Source organism: Macadamia integrifolia, unplaced genomic scaffold, assembly GCF_013358625.1.
Source record: "Macadamia integrifolia cultivar HAES 741 unplaced genomic scaffold, SCU_Mint_v3 scaffold978, whole genome shotgun sequence".
NCBI classification, from domain to species: domain Eukaryota; kingdom Viridiplantae; phylum Streptophyta; class Magnoliopsida; order Proteales; family Proteaceae; genus Macadamia; species Macadamia integrifolia.
Genome location: NW_024870608.1, coordinates 84,193 through 110,545, shown reverse-complemented (window position 1 = coordinate 110,545; position 26,353 = coordinate 84,193). Strand labels below are relative to the sequence as shown.

The window sequence follows — 26,353 nt, the reverse complement described above, 5'->3', positions numbered from 1 at the left end:
CTCAAAAAAAATTTACCAGCCATGATTTTCCAAGTCTTTTTCATGATTGTCTTATATGTCATTAGTAAGCGTTTCCCATTTAGTTTGTCGAATCAGATCCTCTCTAGCAAGCCATTGCACCCACTGTGAATTCACTGACTGGGGTGTGTGTTCGGGTCTTACCAACCCTCTAATGCACAAAGGACATGTTGGAGAGGATCAGGGTCCCATCTTTGTACTCAAGAAAAAAAAATAGCCAGACATGACCAAGTTAGGACAGCCTTTCCCTTGTGGCCCCTCTCATTTTTTAACCACGTGAACTGATAATGTAGCTAATCCAAACATTAGATGGAGATTAAATGGTTTAAATCAGCCACATGTCAAGTTTTAGAGCCTACTCCAATCAATACCCCCCACATATTTCCATGCATCCCCATGTATGTCTATAATAGTCTAATCGGTATTGTGCAATTCTGCATAGATCTGCCTTTTCAAAAGTCGGTTTTGTCCCTGGCATGGAATCAAGTATCAGTATTGGATTGGCTGTATCGAATCAGTATCGACTGAGACTGATCCTGAGATGGGTACCGGTATTGTACTGAGAATTAGATACCGATCCGGGTCGACTGATCCGACCCGATCCGTTAAAAACAATTAAAACTTAAACTGGGGACGAACTGAAGAGAGAGAGGTAAAGTGAGGAGTAAGATGAGAACTAGAGAGAAAGTTACCAGAACTCGTGGGAAATACTGCCAAGGTGGTCGGAAAGATCGGAAATCGACGACTGGAATGAACAGGTTACCGAAGAAAGGAGGTCATGGCGGCAAGTTCACTTGATCCGGCGACGGATTATTCTCTCCGTTTGAGATTGGATCAGAGAAAGAAGCGGTGGATATCAACGATCCTAAGTTTGAAGATCCTGAGTCTGAGAAAATCACCGCATGAAGATCGAAGAACGATTTGAATAAGGTGTTTTTTTTTTTGGCTAAAACATCTCCGTTTTGATTAAAAGAGTGTGAAAGAGATTTTTAAGATTTTTTGACTCAGAATAGAAACTCATCAATGCATAACCATGTAATAACGCTATCATCGCCAAAGTCTACTGATAAATCCCTTCTTGTCTTTCTTCATCCTGTTCTCAAGGGATGGAAACTCGATCAAATTAAATGCTATGTCCAAAATGATGGGATTGCGAGGGGTTGGCTGAAAGGGTGGAGGGAAGGCTTCAATCCGCGGAACTTCTCATAAAGATCAAGTTTATTTGAATAAAGTGTCTGAAGTAGGAAGTAAACTTTCAATTTTGGTTCATGTAGTTCGGAAATTTGTTAGAGGTGAATTTCCAATTTTGGTCCATGTAGTCCAGAAACTTCGTCCTTAACTTATTTTTTAGGTTTTTTATTTTTAATTCCCTCTTTCATTTTGGTTTTTTCATTTTTCTGAATTTTTTTAGATTTTTTTACCGATCCTAGCCGGTACTGTGACCGATCCAGGAAAACTGTACGATATCCGATCCTCAACCGATCCTAACCGATACTAATCCATATCGTATCGATTTTGACTATGACCGATACCAATACTGAAACCGGGTTTTAAAACCTCGGTCACTAGGCAAACTCCATTTGGGTCTACCTATCACAAAAATTGAGCTCTAATTCAGCGGCCGCATGGCAGATCTTTGGACTACCCAGGAAGGCCTTCATATGTAGGCTGAGCAGTAAGCAGACCTTCTTCATTGGTAGACTCAAAGATTTGCAGGCATGTTCTTCACAATGCATTTCAAGAAAAGAAGTATAAAAACTGTCATACCAAAACTGTCTAGAGAATGGTCCCATCTCTCAATAACATATCTGTTTCTAATCTTCTCATTGCTGCTCTCTATTGAGTTCAACAGACTCATCAAGGGTGGTACTAAACTTACAGGCACCTTCATCACAATGCATTGAAAAAAGTATAAAAACAGACATACCAAAACTGTCTAATGACCATGTTCTCATGTCAATTAGATATCCGGTCCTCGTCTTCATCGTACTCTTCTTCTTCTTCTTCTTCTTCTTCTTCTTCTTCCTCCTCTCTACTGAGTTCTGCATGCTCTTCAAGGGACGCTGCAGTAAATAATTCTTCAACCTCACTTTCTCCATTGCTCGACGTTTTTGTTCGAGAACCAGTTTTCCCTTTGTTCATCTATTGCAATAAAGCATCAGAGTAAGCAACAAAGCAAGGACAGTACCAGAGCGTGTTGCCTAGTTTCAGCCACACAGCAGCACCTTATTACTTTTTATGACAAAAACATTAGCCCAGTTTCAAGCTAATCCCAATCTTTTCAGGATTTATCGGATGTCGTAAAATAAAGAGACCAATGCAGTATTAGTAGATTGGTGTTATCTAACACATAGTTTAAAACTAATTTGGATCAAGGATTTAAAAAACAGCAAGGGAGACTGGAACAGTGGCTGCAGATCCCTATCCAGATTGGCTGATCCAGCCTAGCCTCTTGATAGGGGTAGCCTTAGGGAAGAGGGAAAAATCACACAAAGGGAGAGGGGAGGAGATTCACACGACCAAGCATAACCACAAAGCTCACCCAAATAATTAATTCATCATTCCATTCATTCTCCCCATGTCCATCGACTACAACCAATATATAGAAAATAAATACATGAAATTAGAAACTCTACTAACATAGTATCTAGCCTAAACTAGGAAATAACCATAAAAAGAAACTAATTCAAAGGAAATAAATCCTAACTCCTACATTCAAATCTGGAAAATAAAAGGCATGAAATAAAATACTAAATAATTACTAATTTTATTTCCAACCCTTGTTGGACCAAAACCCTGGGCTAGACCGGTTCTTCTTGGCTCTTGGCTTTCAAAGCCGGTCATGCTGGTCCAACCAGGTAAAGGCAGCCGTATCTGCATCAACTCTCCTCCTCTGAAAAGAACTCGACTCCGTCGAGTTAGGAAAAGGACCGAGGAGACCGTCTGAAGGAATACGCTGAATAAGGAACGATCCCACCATCTTCTTGAGCTTAATTTCAGGGAGATCTTTGGCAAGATGAAACTTCATAGTCTTGTTGGCATGCTTGAAAGCATGGGTATTGGCATAGCCACAATGTTGTACTTTCTTGTCAAACAACCAAGGTCGACTAAGAAAGATATAGCACACCTTCAGAGGGAGGACGTCACATTGGACTATATCCTTAAATCCACCAATAGAATATATGACCAAAGACTTATCTGTGATTTTGAGATTAGTGTTGTTCACCCAAGCAACCTTGTAGGGATTTGGATGTGGCTCTGTCTTCAATCTCAGCTTACGAATAGTGTCTTCAGAGACAACATTAATACAACTACCTCCATCAATGACCAAGGTTAACAATTGGTCATTGCACTTCACACGAGTCTGGCAAATACTAATGCAGCGCCAATCTTCATTATCAATGGCTTTCTGAGTGATCAACACATGACGAATGACATAAAAATGATGTTGGTCTTCATCACTAACAGTGTCATTGACTTCACCTGGCGCACGCTCTTCTCTTAAATCAACTGTCAGAACCAAGTTTCTCTTCGGGAATATATGGTATAGGAGAATCCTTATCAATAAAAACAACCAAACAGCTGGGACAGTGAGCACTGATATGTCCAAAACCATGGCATGAGTAGCACCGAACTATAAATTTTGTTGCATCAGAAGGTTTATCTGAACCACGCCGAGGGGGTGAGTATGGACAAGTAGGCCATTAAGATGACATTTCAAAAACATGTCGAGGTGGGGAATATGGCCGACTAGGTCGTGAAGATGCCATAGATGTAACACTAGCCTGTGGTTTGCTAGATGACCTTTCTTGGGTAGGAGGCTGTTGCAGCATGGAACTAGTACCTCGAGGAAAAGTATCTGCAAAATTTCTCCAATTATATGGACGTTTAGACTTTCCTCAACCTGATACGCTACTTACACGGCGTCTTCCATGGTAGGTAGTCGACTAGATGCAAAGGTAGCACTAAGTTGTTGCAAACCATTGCGAAATTGTGCCACTAATACTTCTTCATCCCACTCAAAATCAGAATGAGTGACCAAATAATAAAATCTCGCAACATATTCTTCAACGGTCAAATTCTCCCATTTCAACTGTGCAAACCTGAGATGCATGCGTTGCTTGTAATCAGAAGGCAAGAATCTCCGGTTCATGACTTCATGCATTTCAGCCCAAGTAGTGATTAAACCAATGCCTCAGGTTCGGTTTTGTTGTTGTTGCTTGATCCACCAGACTCGGGCCGTGCATTTCAGTTTGGCCTCTGCAAATAGGATCTTTCAAGCCTCAGTCAACCCATACTATCTGAAGAATGTCTCTAAGCTGTGAATCCAGTCAAGGTACAGTTCTGAGTTGTTGTCTCCATAAAAATCAAAGACATCCAATTTTGCTGCTCTTTCTGCTCCATCATCATGTATACCAGTTCCATATGGTGATGAAGGTGATAGTGGAGGTGTATGATGTGGTGACGGTGGTGGTAGCGATACTGACGGATCTTGTGGAGTGGTGTTGGAAGAATCCCCAAATTAAATGGGACTCTTTCCAAACGATCAATAGAAACTTGCATGGATCCCATAGAAACTTGCACAGATTCCACCATTGTCTTAAGGGACGTGACAATGATAGTGAGAGCATTAATTTTTGTATCAGTTTCTCCTTTATAAGAGTTTAGCTGTTGAACAATTTCACTATTGGTTACCATGGTGATGATTAACAAAATAGAACTCAAAGAGTAATGGAAAAATAGTAAATAAATGAAGGCTTAAAGGAAAATGGCAGTGGTAATAAAATGAGAATATTTAAGTGGAGGGCACAATGGTAATTAGAAGGCAATCAATTTAGAAACACAAAGCAAATATATGGGAAAGGCATAACTGGAAACAGTAGTAAAATAGAAATAAAGGAATTAAAATATAAGGAGAGGGGCAAAGTGGGAAAATCAGAAACTAAAGTAAGAAAAAAGGAGAAAAGCTCTCGAGGGTGGGGTTTGGATTACCGACAAAAGAAGAACAGGTCTTCTTGCAATGGAACCAGTAGTCATGGGAGAAATTCGGGAAGGTATGTCTCTGTCTCTCTCTTTCTTCTCGCCTTCTCTTCTCCTTCTTCTTCTTATGTTTTCTATTTCTCTCTTTCTTTTCGTTTCTTCTTCTTCTCATCACTGAACTTTTTTTTTTTTTTTGGGTCGGTCTTCTCTCTCGACTCTCTCTTCTTGCTTCTTTTTCTTCTTCTGTCTCCCTGCTGCTCTGCTTCTTTCTGTGCTTCTCTGTTGCTCTTTAGGGTTCTACCAAAAAATTTGGGAGAGAAAAGGGGTCGGTAGGTTGATTTATTTTTTATTTTTTTATTTATTTATTTATTATTATTATTTTTTAATATCTGTCTCAGTCTCATTTCTCTTGCAGAAACGAGAGCAGAAAATAGGGAGATGGTAAGGGAAGGAAAGGGATGGAAGGAAGAGAGATAGAAGGAAATCGAGAGAAAGAAGGGGGGACACGGTGATCGATTCTGTCTGCAGAAGACAATCGATTTTTTTTTTTTTTTTTTTTTTGGTTCTCAATCTCTGTAGGAACAGAACAGAGAATGGGAATGGAGAAAAGAGAGATGGAAGGAAGAAAGGGGATGGGGATCCTTTGGCTCTGATACTAAATTGATGGGGGTAGCCTTAGGGAAGAGGGAAAAATCACACAAAGGGGGAGAGGAGGAGATTCACACGACCAAGCATAACCACAAAGTTCACCCAAATAATTCATTCATCATTCCATTCATTCTCCCCATGTCCATCGACTACACCCAATATATAGAAAATAAAGACATGAAATTAGAAACTCTACTAACATAGTATCTAGTCTAAACTAGGAAATAACCGTAAAAGGAAACTAATGCAAAAGAAATAAATCCCAACTCCTACATCCAAATCTGGAAAATAAAAGGCATGAAATAAAATACTAAATAACTACTAATTTTATTTCCAACCCTTCTTGGACCAAACCCTAGGCTGGAACCGGTTCTTCTTGGCTCTTGGCTTTCAAAGCCAGTCATGCTAGTCCAACCAAGTAAGGGCAGCCGTATCTGCATCACCTCTGACCATCTTCCACAGGTATCAGCTATTATTGGCCAGTATTGGTTGGACTGGAGACTGCCGTTCCCAATCCAGATCGAGTGATCCAGTAGATCTGATACCGATCCTCAAAACCATGATATTTGGATTCAATATGAACTTTTATTTTTGAGAATGAAAAATAATACAAATAACTAGTCAACAAAGGAGGTAATCTGGAAACACTTCAAGCTGAACAATGTAAGTCTGAGTGGGAAAACGAAACTCTTCATGCAGAAGGGTTCCCACGCAAACAAATGCTTCAATTCAACATCATCCCTTTCACACTGTACCCCACCCCACTCATAGTTAGAAAATTCAGATTTGAAAACTATTCAGATCAAAAATTATTCAGAACGACTAGTTTTGTTATAAGAATTAGGTCAAAAAAGCGGGCAAAATAAAATTTGGGCAAAAAAAGTGGATGTTGTTTTGAATATTGCAGTATCTGTTTCACATTATCAATCAATTATCATATGCGCATAACATATAAGTGATATAAAAATTGTGCACATATAAGTGATATAAAAATTGGAACAACATTTGTTTCATTAATCAGAAATTGTAACAAAGACTCAGAACCATAACATTCCAAGTAATCAATAGGATCTCCTTACAGGGATCTCAAGTTAAACTTTGGCATGACTTGCATGTAGGAGTTGGACCACATATAGTATTATCACTTCAGGTTCTACTTCAACTTTAGCAATTGCATGCTGGTTCCCTTCTCAACCTTCCCAGTAACTAGTAAGAACTCCCATCATCAGGTATATTTTAATATGGTATTTTGATCAAATTACAGCAACACACTCTTCCTCCTTTTCTCTCATGGATCAAGATGCTCTGCCTCCCAACCAGACAATAAAAGAGCGAAGTTACACCACAATTTACACCCCCCCCTCCCAAAAAAAAATCCCCAACAAAACATTTACAGCTTCATTAGGTCTCAATTCTTCTGTAGAAGATCAAATATTTTCTGCGACAAGCTTATACAACTTGCCCTTCGTCTTTTACTCAAAACTTATTCCTATCTCACTCTAAGCTGGATGATGAAATGCCTAGTACCATAGCTTATGAAGCAACTGGCAAGTGGAATAACAGGAATCCATACAGAGAAGCCTATCATTCGAAGACAGTTCAAAAAATAGGGTTAACTGAATTGCGAAGAGAAAGGACAATCCATGAAACATATAACAAGAACCAATAACTCAAACTTTAGAACGGAATCCAATGTTCTCAACCTTTGATTCTGATCGGAATCCAGAATATGGATTCAACATCCCTCTCTTTTCGGTTATTTTCTCCAATGACTCATGTTAGGCGACTGGATTTGAGTGTTGTCATTGTTGGCAACCGGATTGAGGAGACCTTTATATTGGGTGCTGTTGTCATGATGATTCAATGATTAATTAAAGTTATATCAATGAAAATAAAGTTTAAAAGCGTCCGAGGTTCAGTTTAAGCATCAAGCAAGAACTTGTTAGCACGAGTACACAAGCTGAGGTAATCTACATCTAAAAATCCCTTTTCATATTCTAGGGTTTGTTTATTGTTGAGAAACTCTAGATCAATGATGTATTGGGTTGGGATTTGATTTTATTGATTTAAAATTGTACACCTAGCAAGTTGGGGATTGTCTAGGGTTTGTGGTTGTTGCCCTTGTCTAAGTTGCATCTCAAATTGAAGTAAGAATAGGTTCCTAGACCATTGTTGCGATTGAAAAATTTGAGTATTGAAATACAAAACCCTATACGGGTATTCCTCCGTGGATGTAGACACTCTGGTCGAACCACGTATATTTGGTGTCATTGTCTCGCATTTATTTTCAACATAAATTTGAAGTGTGTGTTGTGCAAAGTGATGGGACACTGTTTGGTAGACCCAACCACAATGTGGTGTGAGGCGAACGTGTCATTGTTTGCATGATTGGTAATTATGAGATTGCCCTGGGCAATCTGGAATTTGAAAAGTGAAAAATCTCTTATTAGGTTGTCAATTGAATACTGCAAAGAATTTTTTTGGAACCACTGATTCACACCCGCCCCCAATATCAACCTAGGGTTGTCAGCCCAAAAATCCAGAAAAAATCATTGAGAAAGAGATTGATTGCAAAACAAGGGGAAACTGAAGGAAAGAGATAAAGTAAGAAATGCTGCAGATACCAGAGAAAAGAGTTGAGATCAGACGGTTTATTTACAGGTTTAGGCAAGAAGGTTCATCACAGGAGCTTCCAAAGCCTGAGGTGGCAAATGTCAAAAAGTCAAAATGGCTGTTGGCAGTTGGCAGTTGGCAGTTGCCAGTTGCCAGTTGCCAGTTGCCAGTTGCCAGTTGCCAGTTGCCAGTTGCCAGTTGCAAAAGCACAGACGCAGGAAAACCTGACCTGGGTTCGTCTAAAGTTTCTGATAGATTGGGGAAAATGATCTCTGATGCCCCTGTGGATCGTGATGATGGCTAACAACTCTGGAATTGATCAAACGAGAGGGAGAGATTCTGACCTTTTTCCAGCCAAGATATCAACAGCTCCAAGAGAATCTGACCATCGCCCGTAGCACAACGCTGCTCTTAAAAAGGTTGAAAATATCTCAACTTTGAATCATCGGCTTTGTTTTGGATTCAGCAGAATAATTCACATTATTCAGATAGGCCAAATAATTTACTTGGCAAAGTAAATAATTATGACTCCACCCATGCCTGCCCTTCACCTTCATCTTTCTTCATCCCTTACAATAAGTGCATCTCACTAAAACGATGAAGGAAATAACCGAAGTTTTAAGGTAGGCAACATCAGACATAGATTCAAATGCACAAAGCTTTTGAGAAGAGTTTTCAGCATTCCACAACATTGAAAATGGCAACAGTTTCAGCTAGAGATGCATGAAGCTCATCAGAGGAGACCTTTGCCGCAGCTGAGATGATCATGTAAGGCATAATGAAGACCAGCAAAAGGGCAATATGAAAGTCTAAGTTGGAGGCCCAAAAGGGCAAGCAGGAGGTGGAAAAGATGTGATCTTGTGATCTGAGGAAGTGAGAAACCATTTGAAGACAGAAAATGATGTCATGTTGAGTGAAAGGAAAGACTTCTCATTTAACCCAAATAGTAGAAGGCTCAGATGATGACGATGATGATCGGCCCAAGTCTCATCTTGTCAGCGAAGTCTCATGACAGGTACCTGGATATGCAATGGATACAACAACAGTAGAGCAATATGTACTCGGAAGTGTTGAAGATAGTCACAGCACTTACCATTTTGAGACAGTTCACCCATGCCTTTTATGAAGTCCAGGATAGGTGTCTCAGATCTTATGTAGACTTCTAGAATTTAGTGAGCGATAGAATTAGAGGCATGCTAGATTTCATATCAGAGTCTAAATTAATTTATTATTTCCATTCTATTTTAGCTTAGGAATGCCACAAGAAAACTTTTAAGAGCTTCTCAGAGCCTATTTGGATACACTCCAGGTATGTTTACCTGAAACACTTGAAGCAGTGTCTGGCAACGTTTGCCTGAAACAATCTTTTCAAATTGTGTCTGCAGTGCGGTTTCATTACATTTGGAACAGATGATTCTACAAGAAGGGGGGCGGGGGTGGGGACACCTTGCACACACCATGGATTTGATAAATGGACATGCTCTCCAACTTTCAAGTGGTTTTCTGTTTGGGAAAGTTCAACAAGAAAATAATAATAATAAACAAATAAAACATGGGGTGGTTCAATTGATTGGCTTTCATTGACCTTCATAAGACCAATCAGTACTGTTGATTGTGGCCTATTCCCAGGCAATGTGTTATTCAGTATGAATAGACAATTGGGAAGCCCACATCAGTTCAATCTGGCTCCATTGCAGAAACCCAGTTTAGAGAGGTTCTGTTTAATTTGTTTCACTGTTCCTGGAATGGTAGAGAATGTTCAGGTAGAATAAAACATCATGGAAATGTATCAGATAGACCTTTAGTGTCCAAAGTAGTCCAGACATTAGATTTATATGTTACTCTCTACAATTTCAAAATAAGAAGGAGATAAGCGTGTGTTTAACCGGATATAATGGATTGTTAATTTTGCATGGAAATTAATCCATATGAAGTGCAGAATTTTATGTTCTCACTCGCCTAACAAGCTCCTTGTGCTTCCAAGAACATTAGAATTTTCTCATTGCGAGTGCATTTTGAGATCTAGGATCCGTTATATTTATAAATGTAAATGATGCTACATTAAACTCATAAAAGTTCCCTAGGAGGCTAGGATCACTCCTCTTCGGCTCTTTTCTTTTTATTTTGACTTTGCAAAACTTCCTTTGTAATAATCCATTCAAAGCCTCAACCAGAAACTTGGAGAAGGAAATCTACCCAAGTGTCAAACATATATTTCTTAATTACTCACTATCACTTAGAGACCTAAGACCAAGGGTCTAGATAGAGAAAATAAATTCTTCTTTTCTGGGGGATTGTAGTGAGATTTGGGTAGACCCAGTTTTGACAACAAAGCTACAATCCCTAATAAAAAGAAAATTTAAAAATAAGTGTAATATCTGTCTCTTCTTTTCCTTTTATATATGTACCTCTCCCCCCACTCCAAAACTAGCTCTGTGCCATGAAAGTCTTTTTTGACATTTAGGAAAGGAAAATATCAGGGGAAAATGATATTATTATTCATTATTAGAAAAGAAGATGCATAACAAAGTTACATGAGCAACATAGCAAATGGAAGATAAACAGAGAACGTGATTTGGAGTCAAAGAGTACCAATATCATGCAAACTTCTTCACTTTATGCAGTGCAAAGTTCTAGCACGTAGAGATGTCAGCCAGAGGAATCTGCTGTTGGCTCTATTGCAGCATGAAGCTTTTAAGCCACATACAAATCACAATCATGATATAATTAATATGCAGAAGTCAAATTGCAGTTTCTGATTTTTTTTTTTTTTGGATGAATAAAATAATTCATTACAAGGAAGAAGAATATACAAAAGGGGAGGTGAGGGGAGACTTAAGCCAACAAGGAAAAGCCTACCCAGGGGGATTAGGGAAACAAAGCTGCACAAAGCAGCAACCAAACAAACAAAGCAGCCAAGCTACAGCAAGAGCAAACAAAAGGGGGGGGGGGGAACAATCGGCAGCAAACTCAAGGAGGATGGATGAGGTCCACCTGCAGGTTCCAGGAAGCTTTGATGTGAGTATTTTTTGGGGTGGAAGGAGAGGGGTGAGGGTGGAGGGCAAGAAGTCTCTGGGCTTTAGAGGTAACATCAAAGTAGATAGCTTTCCAAATCATGTCCGGAGATCTAGATTTGGGGGTCCATCTTCGGATGTTGCACTCCATCCAAAGATGGTTGGTAGTGGCACAAAAAGCCAGTTTACCCACAGTGTCACAGATGGAAGGGTCAGGGAATGTCATGTCAATCCAAATGCATTCTCTATCAAAGGGGAGGATGTGTCTATTGTTGGGCCAGCATTTGGAGAGAACAGATTTCCAGATGAGGGAGGAGAAGGGGCAAGAGAAGAAGAGCTGAGGGATATCCTCAACATCCGAAGGGCAAAGACAACAGGAAAAATTCACCGGGATGTGCCAGTGAATAAGGAAGGACTAGGTAGGGAGACAGTTTGATAGGCAGCGCCAAAGGGTGAAGCTATGGCGGGGAATGTGCCCCTTGAACCAAACCATCTTATGCCATGGGACAGAAGAAGTCCTTATATGGTTCCAAGCCAAGGCAAAAGAGAAGGAACCATTGGCTGAGGGGAGCCAGATGCATCTGTCGATCCTTCCCCTGTGGCCAAGGGGAGAGGGGGGAGAGAGCACCAGATATCCTCCAAGGGGGAGAGGGGGGGACCAACCGCTGGGAGAGAGGATAGAGGAGACCAGAGCATTGGCAGGGAGGTCAGACGAGTAAATGTCTCTGGGAGTAACAAGATGAGAGAGGATACCTAGAGGGTGCCAAGGTTCTTTCCAGAGGAAGGTGGAATTGCCATCCCCAATGTAGTGAGAAATGGCAATGAGAGCAGTGGGTCTATGCTCGAGGATCTTCCTCCAAATCCAGGAAGCATCAAAGATGGAAGAGGCAGTCCAAAGAGAGTTAAGCTTAAGGAGGCCAGAGTGGATCCAGTCCACCCAAATGCTTTTGTGTTTAGACACATTCTTCCAGATAAGCTTAAGGACTCCAACAGAGTTAGCATCCTTAATTCTCCTAATCCCAAGACCTCCTTCTGATTTGGGGAGGCAGGCCTTCTTCCAACTGAGAGGCCTAAGGAATCTGGAATAGTCTGTGCCTTTCCAGAGGAAGAAGCAGTGGAGACCTTCGCAGGATTTTATCACCGAAGCAGGAAGAATGAAGGTCCCAGACCAATAAAGGTACATAGACTGGAGGACAGATTTGATCAAGGTGAGACGGCCGACAAAAGAGAGGAGCTTGCCTTTCCAGAGTTGCAGCTTTTTCCTGAGGCGGTCAAGCAAGGGGGTACAATGATGGGCCGAAAGCCTAGAGGAGATGAAGGGAAGACCCAAGTATTTGACCGAGAGGGAGCCTAAAGGAATGCCAGAAATGTCGGAGAGGGAATCTTTAGTCTCAGAGGAAATACCTGAGAGAAAGATGTTGGATTTAAGGAAGTTGATTTTAAGGTCCAAGAGGGCTTCAAACGAATGAAGGGTGTCCATGATGGTGGATATGGAAATGGGATCAGCCTTGGAGAAAATCATAATGTCATCAGCAAAAGCCAGATGAGAGAGGAGCGTTTTGCATTGGGAATCGGGGAGATGAGATGAATGTCAGTGGCAGACTGGATAGAGCGGGAAAGAACTTCAAGGGAGAGGGAGAAAAGGAGCGGGAAAAGGGGGCATCCTTGACGGATGCCACGGCCACTTGGAAGAAGCCGGCAGGACTGCCATTCAAAAGGACAGAGAAGCAAGGGGAGGAGATGTAGGTATGGATCCAGTGGACAAAGGAGGGCAAGAATGCCATGTGGAGCAGGACATTGGAGATTTAGTCCCAACCAATCGTGTCAAAAGCTTTGTGGATATCAATCTTAAGGAGGGCAGCTAGAGAATGATTCTTACGATCAAATCCATGAACAATCTTATGGCATTGCATGATATTGTCAGCAATGCTCCTATCCGCAATAAAGGCAAGTTGGTTGGGGCTGACAAGGGAATCAATGACTTTTTGTATCCTATTGGCTAGGATTTTGGCAATGAATTTGTAGAGGAGATTGCAAAGAGAGATGGGTCTGAAATCATTCATGGACACCGCTCCATCTTTTTTCAGGATAAGACAGAGGAAGGTGTGATTAACCCCAACAATTTGGTTGGGGTTGAAAAAGAAGCTTCGCACTGCAAGGATGAGGTCATCCCAAATTATGCTCCAACAAGAGAAGAAGAATCCCATGCTGAAGCCATCCGGGCCCAAGGCTTTGTTGGCTTTATGAGAGAGGATGGCCGACAAGATATCATCATCACTAGGGATGGATTGGAGGAGGGGGAGGAGCTCATCGGGAACAAATTTATTAAGGAGGTTGGGGGGATGGGGGATGGGGAATGGGGAATGGGGGATGGGGTGGAAGGGGGATTAAAGATTCTTTGGAAATGGGAGACAGCCTCAGTTTTGATGTGGTCAGGGGAGAAGAGATCATCTCCAGAGGAAGAGATGAGCTCGGGGATGGAGTTAGCATTATTCCTGGCTTTGAGGGAGCGATGGAAATCAGCAGAATTCGAGTCTTCGAGCTCAAGCCATTTGATGCGAGCTTTCTGGCGAAGAAAGCTTTCCTCTTGATCGAGAAGCAAGGAAAGATCAGAAGCGGCAGCTTTTTCTTCCTCAACCAGGGCAAGGTTGAGAAGATCCTGCTGGAGCCTGGATTGGATGGAGAGAAGCCTTTCCCGACCGATGGTCACATTAAAGGAGATGTTTCCAAAGGTGGAGGCATTCCAGGACTTAAGGATGGCTTTGACATTCTTGAGCTTTATGGAAAAAGCAAGAAGGGGGGAGAGAGAGCGGGAAATGGGGATGTTCCAAGCAAAGTGAACGAGCTGATGGAAATCCAAGTGAGATATCCACATGTCAAAGAATTTGAAAGGCTTTGGCCCAAACGAGCAAAAAGGTAGGTGGAGGGATATGGAGCTATGATCAGAAATCCCACGGAGGTTAAAGCATGTATGGGAGGATGGAAAGGCATCCAGCCAAGATTCATTAACCAGGGCTCTGTCAAGCTTACAAGCCACACGGTGGGAATTGGCTCTTCTATTGTGCCAGGTGAATTCGGCACCCGACCATCTGAGGTCAGTGAGATTGAGATCATCAATGCAATCGTTGAAGAAAGCAACATCCTGAAAATCAATGGGGTTTCCTCCATGTTTTTCATGGCCGAAGCGGATAACATTGAAGTCTCCAACAATCCTCCAAGGTCAGGAGTTCGAGGAAGGGGACAGGGGACTTTGAGAGGAGGTCAGACCAAAGGGGTTGTCTGAGAGAGGCTCTATTGTGAGCGTACACAACAGAGAGCGAGCAAATGAAGGAGCCAGAGAGATGAGAGATGGAGCTGTGCATGAATTGGGAAGAGGAGAGGCAGGTAATGGACAGGGCAGAAGGGTCCCAGAGGATCCAAATCCTACCAATGGAGCTGTGGAGATAATTGGATTCAAAGGACCAATAGGGGGCAATTGATGAGGCAATGTGGGAGGCATTTGCCTCGAGCACATAGGTTTCTAAAAGACACCAAAGGTTGGAATGGGAGGAGTGGATGAGGGAGCGAATCTCAGCCTATTTAGCGGAGGAGTTAAGGACACGAACATTCCAGATAATCCAAGGAATCATTTAGAACGAGGGGTGGGGGGCAGCGGACGCTCTGTGGAGCAGCGGGGGCGTCTTGAGGGTAGTACGACAGTTATACCCTATGACGGGGGAAGCTATAGCAGAGGCCGACGAATTCTTGATAGGTTTCTTAAGGGTGGTGGGGAGGTTGGAGCAGGGAGAAGAGGCCATGGTGGAGGAGTTGGGAATAGGTAACAACAAGGGGTCATAAGTGGGCGGAGAAGAGACCTCATCCAAAGGAACAGCCAGGGAGGCTAAGCAGGTGATTAGCAGCATTTGTGAACCAGTGCTGGTGCAGATTCCATCATAATTGAAAGCATCCAGGGGGGCACCCTCGACAAAATGATTTTCAGGGGAAACATTCTGAGCAGGGCAATGATCCAAGGGGATTGCAGCAGTTTCATGAAGCTCAAATTCTGTAGCAGCAACAAAGGCAGGGTCTTCTGAGATGGTGCCGTGGTGAGGAGGACCTTCCAAGGTCAGACAGTGACTGTTGCTGGGGATGCAGCCTTCCAAGGCCAACGAAGAGGCAGCAGGAGAGTTCAAAATCTCAGAGGGAGCTGAAACATTGACTGACAAGCATAAGATGGAGTCGTGAATGGCAGCGGGGGCAGCAGCGGAAACGGCAACGGCAACACAGAGAGAGGTAGCAGGAACGTGAGTTCCACAGGTAGTTGAGGGCACCAGAATAGCCGTGGAAGACATCGACGAAAATGGCAGTGGAGTCATAGAAGGGGGCAGTTTCTGATAGTAAACCATGAGACAACTAATATTCTTTCATTATGGAATAGATAATGATGAGACATAACAACAACTCAACGTTATCCCAACTAAATGGGGTCGGCACATGGATCCGGTCAAAGACAACAAAAGAAAAGTGCAGTTAAAAGGGAAAGATCACAACGCAACAAATCAGAAAGATCTCACCTAAATGATGAGACATAAGCACATCAAAATACTCTAAACCCATGGTTGACTACCCCCTTCAAAGGAAAAGTGTATGAAAATCTAGCGAAATATTCTAACTAAGTAGCCGAACACTATCCATGTGGAGATACAACATACTGTGTCATTTATATCCATTATTCAAATACTTCTTTTGTTGAAATTTTACTTAAAATATAATCCAAACAACAAAAATATAATAGCCTTCTACTTTCAGAGTCACCCTATGTTATCTCATTCAAATACTTCTTCGCTGAATTTCTACTTCAAATTTGCGGACTACTACCCCAAGCAAAGAATCCATATATCAATGACTAGCAGAATCGCCCTATGTTGTTCACTTAATTCTTCCATTCTATATACGAAACCAAAAATTGAATTACTAGCCTCATAAAAATTATATTTATGGCAGGCAACTCGCAATGTATTTAAAATCTTACAGCACGTAATAGTGTCCTCCGATCCCTCTCCCGTACATTTTTTATGGCCTGAAATAAAGATTAAACCTGTTAGTTGCCTGATTACAAAAGTAAATGAGAATCCCCCTCAACCAGAGAAGGTGACAGAAAAGGTAGAAAAGTAAATAGTAACCTCCTCAAGTGACTTTTTCTCGGCCTCTACTTCTGAAGAGTCCCTGCACAAACAAAACATGATGAACTGAGTGACATAAGTCCTTTCTTTAGAAGAAGAAAGATTAACTTGAAAAGCTGGCCCATCCACTAATCAGTATCACTACCTTCCAACAATCCGATCAACATGACAACAACACTTGGCACACACTTTTTGATCCTTGGCACAAGCTGCACCGATTGAGGGACAAAAGTTCACTGTTAACTAAATAACGGACGAAGTTAAACACTCAGTAGGGATTATCTTTTGCTTTCTTTAGCCCAAAACATGAACTAACCAGTACAGAGATTATGGTAAGCCTGCCGAACAGCCCGCTTCGAACATCGTTGACTGTCAAATTCAATTGGAAGTATACCACAACATACTTCAAAAGTTAAAAATAGCAGCAACATCAAATCTATGTCACACATTTTATAACGAAAACAACGAAACGAAAAGAAAAATGGCATACCACTTAGCAGGCTCGACAAGGGGCTTGTATTTTCCATACCTTAAAAGTAAAATCAATAATTATAAGTGATCAGTGAACCAGTGAGGGTGTGCCCATTTCAAATATGTGTGTTTGTGTGTAAAATTTGAACAAAAGACACAGCGAAAACCTGCGTTTCCATTCAATCTGTCCTTTACAGCGAGGACAGACGCCAGTGATCTCCGAATAGGGTCTTAGGGTTCCTCCAACTTCCTATTGTTGAAAAAGAATAAAGCTCACAATTGATTCATCATTCACTGGTAATCATCAACAGAGAAAGGGAGAAGAAATAAGGGAATTCTGATGGATTCAATACCGTTTCGTTCTTCTTGTTCCCAGCGTTAGGCTTCCATCCGTACTTGTTTTGATGCTTTGGTGGCCCTTGCCTACAACTCATCTTCACCCTCTTCTGCTTCTCTCTGCACAAGGAGAGGAGACTCGGGAGAGGGCTTTGTTAGTGTTTTATGTTTGATTGACGGTTATAACCATCTGATTGAAGCCGGACCAAACCGAAGCGAATGCTTATTGGGCCGGTTTTGGTTTGGCATATTATAACTTTTTTTATGGTTCACCCAAAAAAAACCCCTTACCCGACCGCACCATAAACCGATTGGACCCAAAACCAAATCGAAATCAATTCAAAAATCGGACTGAAACCGAATCAAACCAGTAAGAAACCAAAAAATAGTCCAAAATTCATTACAAAAATCAAAATTTGCATAGTTTTGTATGGAAAATCAAACTCAAACCAATCAAAAAATCGAAATCAACCTGATTACAAACCGATATAAGAAACCGAAGTAAAACCAAAAGCAAAATTTCCTTATTGGTTCGGTTTCACCATTCCCACACTGAAAGCGATTCAACCCATACCGAAATTGGGCCAAACCAAACCGTTGACACCCCAACATAAAGGTGTCAATCAGTCTGGTTTGATTCGGTTTACATTTTGTCAAAATCGGAATCATTTTGCATTTAGACCGGTTCTACCAGTTTCTATTAAATTTTTGTCATCAGATTTACATGTGGTTCGTAGTACCAATTTCACCTTAGTACTTGTTGGCAACAAATACACGATATAAAAGTGATATGTGCAGGTGTGCCAGAGTCGTACAGCCTCAAGAGAACAGTCATAGAATATTTACTGACTTCTAACTAGGGAGAAAATGAGGTATTTCCATGCCTAGATAGCTCCAAGGTCTTAAGATTGAAAAGCAAACTCATGAAAAATAGATAGAAGAGGAATTTCATCCATTCAAATTGATCCAAGAAGAACACAATCCATTACATCAATCATGGCAAAGCAAAGAACAACCATGAATATAAACTGAGAAAACCATAACGAAACAGTGGATGTCATGGTCTTTGAGACAATCATGACGAAGCACGGGCCGTCATGGTCTTGGCTAAGAAACATAACTAATCTATTAAGAAAATACAAAGAAAAGACTAATCTTTTAAGAAAACATAAAGACAAAGAAGGAAAAGATAAAGACTAAAACTATTTTACTTGAAAAGGAAAAGAAAAATAGTGCATTGTGTTGTTCTTTGATCTGTTGGAGATCCCTCCTCCTTTATCGAAGCCCCTTTTAGAGTCTAATTTCCACAATTTGGATAGTTATCTATCAGAACCGCTTGAAATTGTACAAGTGTCATTCCCCTCAAACTAATAAGAACTCCACCCTTGGTTTATTTTGCGTCAGTTAGTCAAACCGTATTTGGTCAACCTGATCGGTCGGTAATACGACCAACCTACTCGATCAGCCTAATTAGTCGTTCTCAGTCTGCTCGATCAACTTTATGGTTATTCTGACCGATCAATTCCTTGATACAAGGTCATCATTTTTCTGTTGACTTGATTACCAGTCAGCTTAATCAATCAACTCCTTAACACAATCAGTCAATAAATCGACATCTTATCAATCACTCCCTTAGTACATGTCTTGTAGGCCAAATCTTCTAAAATTAGGTACCAACAGTACCTTATAATTCTATTTATTCTACTTCATGTATTGATATATTACAAGTGTGACTTGTAAGGTAGCGTCACATTCCATTAAAAAAAAAAAAGTAATTTACAACGCCACCCCCTAGAGAATGCCAATATTATAGGCGACATCTCGGTTAATACTAAATTGCGTTCAGACCCCTGTCATCAATCTCGGTTACAGAATAAACCTCAAATGCTGACATCAGTAGTTCTTCTTTTTTTTTTCTAAATACCATTTTACCTTTAAAAATGGTGAGGTACCAAAATTACCCTCTGTTAGTTGTAGTCCCCAAATTGACTAAAGCTATGTTCTAGTTCTCTTCTCTGTGGAACCCTAACCCACAGAGAGAAACGCCAGAGTAGTACTCGGCAGGGCAGTACTTGACACACCAAAACATTCAACCTCAAGGCTAGAGCTGCTCTTGATACCAAACCTTCCTCCCTTCTCCTCACAATCTCCACATTGAGGCACATCCCATGTAAGTACCAAGTCTTCACTTAAGTCACTAAAGGACATGTCACTGTTCTTATAGTACCCAGACCAAGGAATTGGAACCTTCACTTTCTCAATCACTTGGCATCCCCTCCTCAACACCATCATATCAACTGACTCCTCTGAAGCTATAGCCCAAATTTCCACCATCTCTTGATTGATATAATCGATGCCTTTTAACCAAAACCCTCTTGAATAAGAGATCACCAAAATCATCCTACTGATATCTGATAATTATTATGATCCTTTGTTGTACCAAATTGAGCATTCGAAGTTCTAATTTCACTGTTGTGTTGGAACCCTAATTCAAGAATCCTATTGTCAATGGGATAATCGTATAACTCCAGATTTGAACATCAGATTTCAGTTAGATTTTGAGGGCTACTTGATTTGATGATTGTCAGTGATTAAATTTCTCTTGAATTTGGTCCTTTTAAAGTATACCTTCGACCATAATTTTAGGGCCATCTGATTTGCTGATTGCTAGTGATTAAATTTCTCTTGAATCTGGTACTTTTAATTCAATGCCATTCTGGATACCTCTGGTTATTGCAGATGAGGTCGAATCCCAGGTACCCACAAGTCTCCGGCTGCAAACTGTATAGTTGGAAAGGGAACCGGATCACCAGTTTAGTTCCTCCACATGTAGAAATCGAAAAAATTTCATCACTAGTGATTGTTAGGTTGTGACATAAGAGGAATAAGAAGAAGAAGAGGAGGAGGAAGAGGAAGGAGATTAGGAATTGACGACGAAGCAGTACTTGACACACCAAATCATTCTGTGAAAGCCTAACCCGTAGAGCAGTACTCAGCGGGGACAGATGGAACTGAACTTGCAGGTATGGAGAGAAGGAGAGCAGGAGAGAAGAAAGAAGTAAAGAAGGAGAGAAGGGGAGAATGAAATGGGAGAGTATGGTGAGAAAGAGGGGTATTTTTGGGATAATGAAAATGGGTTACATATCAATCTTTTACTCATAAGGGCTAAAGCCTCATTTCATAGCATCACTTAGTAGAGACTGATAATAGGGGATTTGAACGCAATTTGATATTAAACAGGGGGTATTCCTATAATATTGGCATTCTCTAGGGGTTGGCACTGTAAATTACCCAAAAAAATCAAGAATTTTAGATAATAATTCTTATCATTGGTGATGTATAATGTTAGATCACTTATATGCATGGTGTTTAGTATTTTGCTTTATGCTTTCTTCTGTTTGCGTATGAATATCTATCGCTCTAATGTGTTTATTCCTTATATTGGGATCCTATTTTCCATATATTATTATGTGGGGGTGGGTAACAGTAGGAGTTTGGACCTCTTTCGTGCATCCGTGGGCCCCGCACTGTCATATCCCAGCTAGGAGATACGTGAGGGCTTATTTTGCATTTATATCTTTCCTTTAAAGGTTTCTAAAATGACTATTAAAATGGCCCAATATTAGGGATTGGTAACACAAGATATGGAGTCGCCACCTAGGGTTAGTTCCTAAGACCCGATGGATGGACTCGATCCATGAGGAAAGGGCCCAAAAATTGTTAAGTCCAAATATGAGGATAAGTGCCAGGTTGTGGAGTTGGGAAGGTGTTAGGTACCCACTCCATCCGGTTAAACTGGTTGAACCGGTCATCCTATTAGCCGTTGAACGAAAATTCTCCTTGAATAATCTTATACGCATGCTTCGCTAGATTATTTCTATGATTCTATTTACACTACCACATATGAATTAAAAGTCTATATTTTGCCTACTGAGTTGAAAGGCTATACTTGTTTTGGGTCGAGTTATAAACACAAGATTAAGTGAGCGTCTCCAACTCAGGTGGAGGTGGATTTGACCATCTGCTTTCCTTAGGAGAATTTGGTCTTCTTATGACCTTTCACAACTTTGGGGAATTTTTGCGTATTTCTATGTCCTTTTGAGAATTATGGCGGAGTTTGGGAACCTATAAGAATCTGGGGAATATGGAACTTTTTGGGACTTTCTAAAAGTATAGAAAGGCTTCTTAGGGCTCCTAAGGGCTAATGATTTTTTTTTCAATTTTTAACACGAGAACCGAGGCAAAAGAACCTACTACTCTTCGTATGTTGGTGTTGGGAATAGAGCAAATGGCTCTATCTATAGGCACATGAGGGAATGGTAATTTGGTAATTTTAAGAATTCTCGTTGGTATTGTTAAGCTTTGTGGTCCGTGAGCGCACTCGTGAGCCTGTGAGTATGTTGGCGGGTTCGTAAGCATGGCAGCACCGTCAGCCCCTAAGGTAAAATGTTTCAAACTTCGAAGAGCAACTCTGGGAGATTCGGTAGTCTAATTTTTCGCTCACCGTACATCGTCGGAATCATCTTTCCGAGCAATATCCAATGGTGTGCGTTAGGGGTGTCAATTCCTAAACCGAACCGGTAAAATCGGCCGAACCGAACCGATAACAACCCGGACCGAACCGAACCGAAGCCTTATTGGTTCGGTTCGGTTTCGAGTATTGCAACCCCAAAACCAAACCGAACCGCACCGAAAACCGGATGAACCCGAAACCAAACCGAAATCGGCTCAAAACCCGGACCGAAACCGAAACCAAACCGGTAAGAAACCGAAACACTCCAAAATTCATTAAAAAAATTAAAATTTGAATAGTTTTGTATACATTTGTATGGAAAATCGAATTCAAACTAGACCAAAAATCAAAACCAACCCGGTTACAAATCGATTTAAGAAATCGAAGTTCAACAATTCATCATTTGGTTGTTTCCTAATGGCTTCATACCGGTTTAAAAAACCGATCCAAACCGAAATGAACCTAATAAATCCAAACCGGTACCAACCCGAACCCAAACCGCACCGAAACCGATAAATCCTTATTGGGTCGGTTTCGGTCACTTCCAAACTCACACCGAAACCGGTGGAACCGGACTGAAACCGCACCGACCCGGACCGTTGACACCCCTACCTCACCAAATACATATTTTCCAATTACTGTTAATTGCTTAAAGTCATCGATTCCCATCTTATGTCTTTGCAATTTTAATATTTTCCAAAAGAGAAATCAAAGAGAACGAAAGCACAAATAATTATAGATTAAAAAAAAAAACCCTAATCTCGAGCCGATCAACTTTGCTTCTTCTGCGCAAAACCTCTTTTTCTCTTCTTCCTTCTTCATTCCCAACCTCAACGAAGAAAAACCCAACTTGAAGTGGTTTTTTTGTGTTAATCCTAACTTGAAGGTCGATTACAAAGATTGAGAAAGGTAGGTTTATGATAAAAGATGAAATGACAAAAATTCTTTTACAACTTCAATTGTGAATATGTTTTATGATTTTAATTTATAAAATGTGAAATTTCTAGTTTGGCCCCCACTTAATTCATTCTTCTGTGAAATTGATTATTATAATTTGGTCTTTTTACCTTTTTATTAGTTAGCAAACATAACCAACCCTTGTTACGCTAATGACTTCCTTAAAATTAATTGTTGGATTACTTAGTGTGCCTATCAAACTCAATTTAATTCGATTAAATTAATTATTATAATTTTTATTTATGCCTTTCTTTTGATTATTTTGATAATGTGCAATTGCCAAATTTTATCATTATTTGTTCACGACTATGGATAGATTTGGGCATTTTGTTTTAGGGTTGCCGTATTAAATATTTCTCCAATAGTGACTGGTATGGAAATATAAATACAGACACTTAATTGTGTTGAATTTTAATCTATTGAAAATTTTCGATTTGGTTTACTGACATTGTATTCATAAGGTGAATTTTCAATAGTTTCGTTTCTCGTACCTGAGAGGCACTTACTGTTGTGTTTATATTTCATGCAATCATGATGGTCTAATGGTTAATATCTACTAAGAAGATTGACTACACATCAAAAACTTGTTGTGTGGGGTATATGCATGAATGAGGGTGATCCTCGTTAGGGTTTCTGCACCTTGAAAGGGTGAACATCCAAGTATTTGAGTTGTCAAACTATGATTGGTTGGAATCGGGGGTCTTAATAATATCATATATAATATAGTTATATGTAAAGAATTTCAAATATTTTCAACAATCATTGTCATGATGCTCCTAGATTAATTCACAATATGATTATTTTATTAGCAAATATTTTTATTCCATACTGGTGAGCGTGCAATATGAATGTTGGTGGTGCGAGGGTAAAGTCTAATGAAATTATCTATTTCAGCAGGTTTTCAAGTTACATATTGGTAGTATCATTCTTTTGTGCAATTAAAAACAACTTAATAGTCACCCTTTAGGATTACACAATGTGGCTCGATCATGTGTGTCAATTTGGATTTTTTTAAGATTGACTTTTCTATAAAATAAAAGCTTTAGCCCAAAATCACTAATTCTATGGATCAAACTTGAGAGAGAACTAGAAAATCTTCTTCCTCATAAACAAGAAGACTTTTTTGGGGCTTGAAAGGAATCGATACATAGGGATTGAACACTCATTCTATAAATCTTTGGAGGAACGTGTTATTTGAGCATTCTAGGTAATGCTAATCACATTCTTATGTTCTATGCATGTATATTCATTGAGATTGAAGGCTGATTTTTTTTTTTAAAGTATGATTTTACCCAAATGAGAAACAAACAAGAAATAAAGACTCACTTTCGGCATTGCCAAAATCAAGAAACAACTTAAAGAACAAAGAATCAGAATAGAACATAGTGAAAGAGAAACAAGTTGCCTTCTTCGTGAGGCATTGGCTATCATATTATCTTGATGAAAGTTATGGGTACTTTTCGAAGAGATCCCATCTAATTAAAGCTAAAGAACACCATTTATTGATGGATTTATAGGCTAAATTAATTATTCGGGTTGATAAAATATGTGAGAATCGAGTTGTATGAACCGGTTCGGTCTACTCTCAAGTTTAGGATTATGCTGGTCTAACCCATTGTGGATTGGGGTTTTGAGTGTATGACAGTATTATAAATACTGGGTTTTGGGTCCTTACAGTCATTATTCACTCTTCCCAACTTTACCACTAAAGTGAGAGAACCAAGGAGGTTTAAGGGGTGTAGAAGAGATCCATAGTCAAGCCAAAGAGAGCGAAAGTGGGAGTAATCAACATCAATCGTCTTCAGCATACTAGGTGAAAGGTACAATTTCAATCATTTACGATCTAATTCAATTATCTATGTTTTAATTTATATCATATTCTAGTTGTCTATATGGGAACCGATTAGGGTCTATTGTGAAACCCTAATTTAGATCTAACAAGTGGTATTAGAGCGAACCCATATGGGGCTAGAATGGATTTGATAGAATTTCCATGCTTCATTGGTTATTCCAAAAATAAATGAAATTGAAATTTTAATGAGATTTGGATTTACTCTAGGATTGGTTTCAAATTTGGAACTGAAGGATTGGAATTGGGAATCCACGTTTGGCAAGTCTAAAAAAAAAAAAAACCCAAAATCGGCCTGCAACTCGGTGGCAGCTGTTTTGGTATAGAAAAGGTTTAGGGTTGATGAACACCTCACTATTAAAGGTTGATTAATTAAAATTTGTCATTAAAATGGTTGCACAGTTCGATTTGGTGGGGAATCAGCCATCAAAGAAGGATTTGATTGGGAATCAGCCATTCAATTTGGGTGGTATTTGGGTTTCAATAGAATGGGGTTTTAGCTAATTTTTGCCACAACGACTACCTAAATATTGTTTGTTGGACCAAGGTGGGAGTTGGCCTGACTTTTGGTGGCTGACCGTTGCCGACTGTAGTCGCCCCAAAGTACCGAACCCTAATAGAGCCGTAAGGTTCTGTTTTGTTCAAATCTATCCCAAGGTTGAAGATGGATAAATTTGGAATTTATTGCTTTGTCATGGACCTCTAGGTCCTTTAAAGTTTTTTTTTTCGAAAAAAAAAAAAGTTTTGGGCCAGTTTTTAAAACAAAACGTATTGGGCTCAACAAATTTAAGTTATGTCTAATATGGGACTAATGGACTGAGCCCATGGACATTTCTTTTTAATTTGTTTGACTTAAAAGTAATGGGTTCAAGCCCATAAGTATAATCATAATTAGAATAGATTGAACCAAAACGAATCAAACCGGCCAAACCAAACCAAAATGAGTCAAACCAAATAGTGACCACACATGGTTGAACCAGGTCAAGCCTGGATCAAACTGGTGTTGACCGGTGTTGACCGGGAAAGTATTTATTATTAAAAAAAAAACACACACACACACTTTTAAGGCCAAATTGAAATTTGTTTTTTGTGTTGGATTCATTGTTTCAGGTCACATTTAATGATCTAATATGATATATAACATATTTATTTGAAATTTTATGTTGTATTTATTTTTAATCATTGTAACAAGAGGGCATAAATCAATGTTTTGAAAAATACACATGTTATTGGTTACCATGAAATTGGGAAAGGTTTTTAAATTGAGATATGTTAATATGGAAAAGGGTGTAAGCTTCCGCTCATTCTTAGCTGCAAAGTAATTTTTTTTTAAATCATGAAAAGATGAGGTGGAATTCACCAAAGTAGTACTTCTTATTATTCCATGGTTTTTCACAGGGTAACAATGTAGGTGACATTTGCCCAAAAGTGATGTCACCAAAGTTAAGAAAATGACAGTAATCTAGAGGTTCCTAAGCCCAAAGGTGAAGGGATTTCAAAAGTTATTGTTATTTTCATAGTAAATATGGATTTGCAAGATGACCAGTGCATTCTTAGCCCAAATGATAAGAATGTAGTAACGGTTGTGACTCTTATATAGTTATTGTTGTCCTAGTGACATATTTATATGTATATTTTGAACATAAAGATATACATCTCTAATGGGAAAGATATAATAGAACTAAGTGAAACCCACCAAAGTAGTACATTAAGTTCGATTGTATCTTCCCCAACAGTAAAGGTGTTACTTTCTCAAATGTTATGTCATCAAGGTTTGAGGATAATTATCCAC

The 26,353-nt window shown here is 39.9% G+C and overlaps 1 protein-coding gene across 1 annotated transcript; it reads right to left on the bottom strand.

Moving 5' to 3' along the window:
* Positions 1 to 1,753: 1,753 nt before the first annotated feature.
* On the bottom strand, positions 1,754 to 17,393 carry LOC122070706. The gene is made up of 8 exons (XM_042634916.1): positions 17,260 to 17,393; positions 17,074 to 17,156; positions 16,926 to 16,964; positions 16,752 to 16,804; positions 16,581 to 16,644; positions 16,436 to 16,478; positions 16,285 to 16,332; positions 1,754 to 2,160 (listed from the first exon to the last, which is right to left on the bottom strand). The coding sequence occupies exons 1-8, from the start codon at positions 17,338 to 17,340 to the stop codon at positions 1,975 to 1,977; spliced, it is 597 nt and encodes a 198-aa protein (XP_042490850.1). The 5' UTR covers positions 17,341 to 17,393; the 3' UTR covers positions 1,754 to 1,974.
* Between the last annotated feature and the right edge of the window lie 8,960 nt (positions 17,394 to 26,353).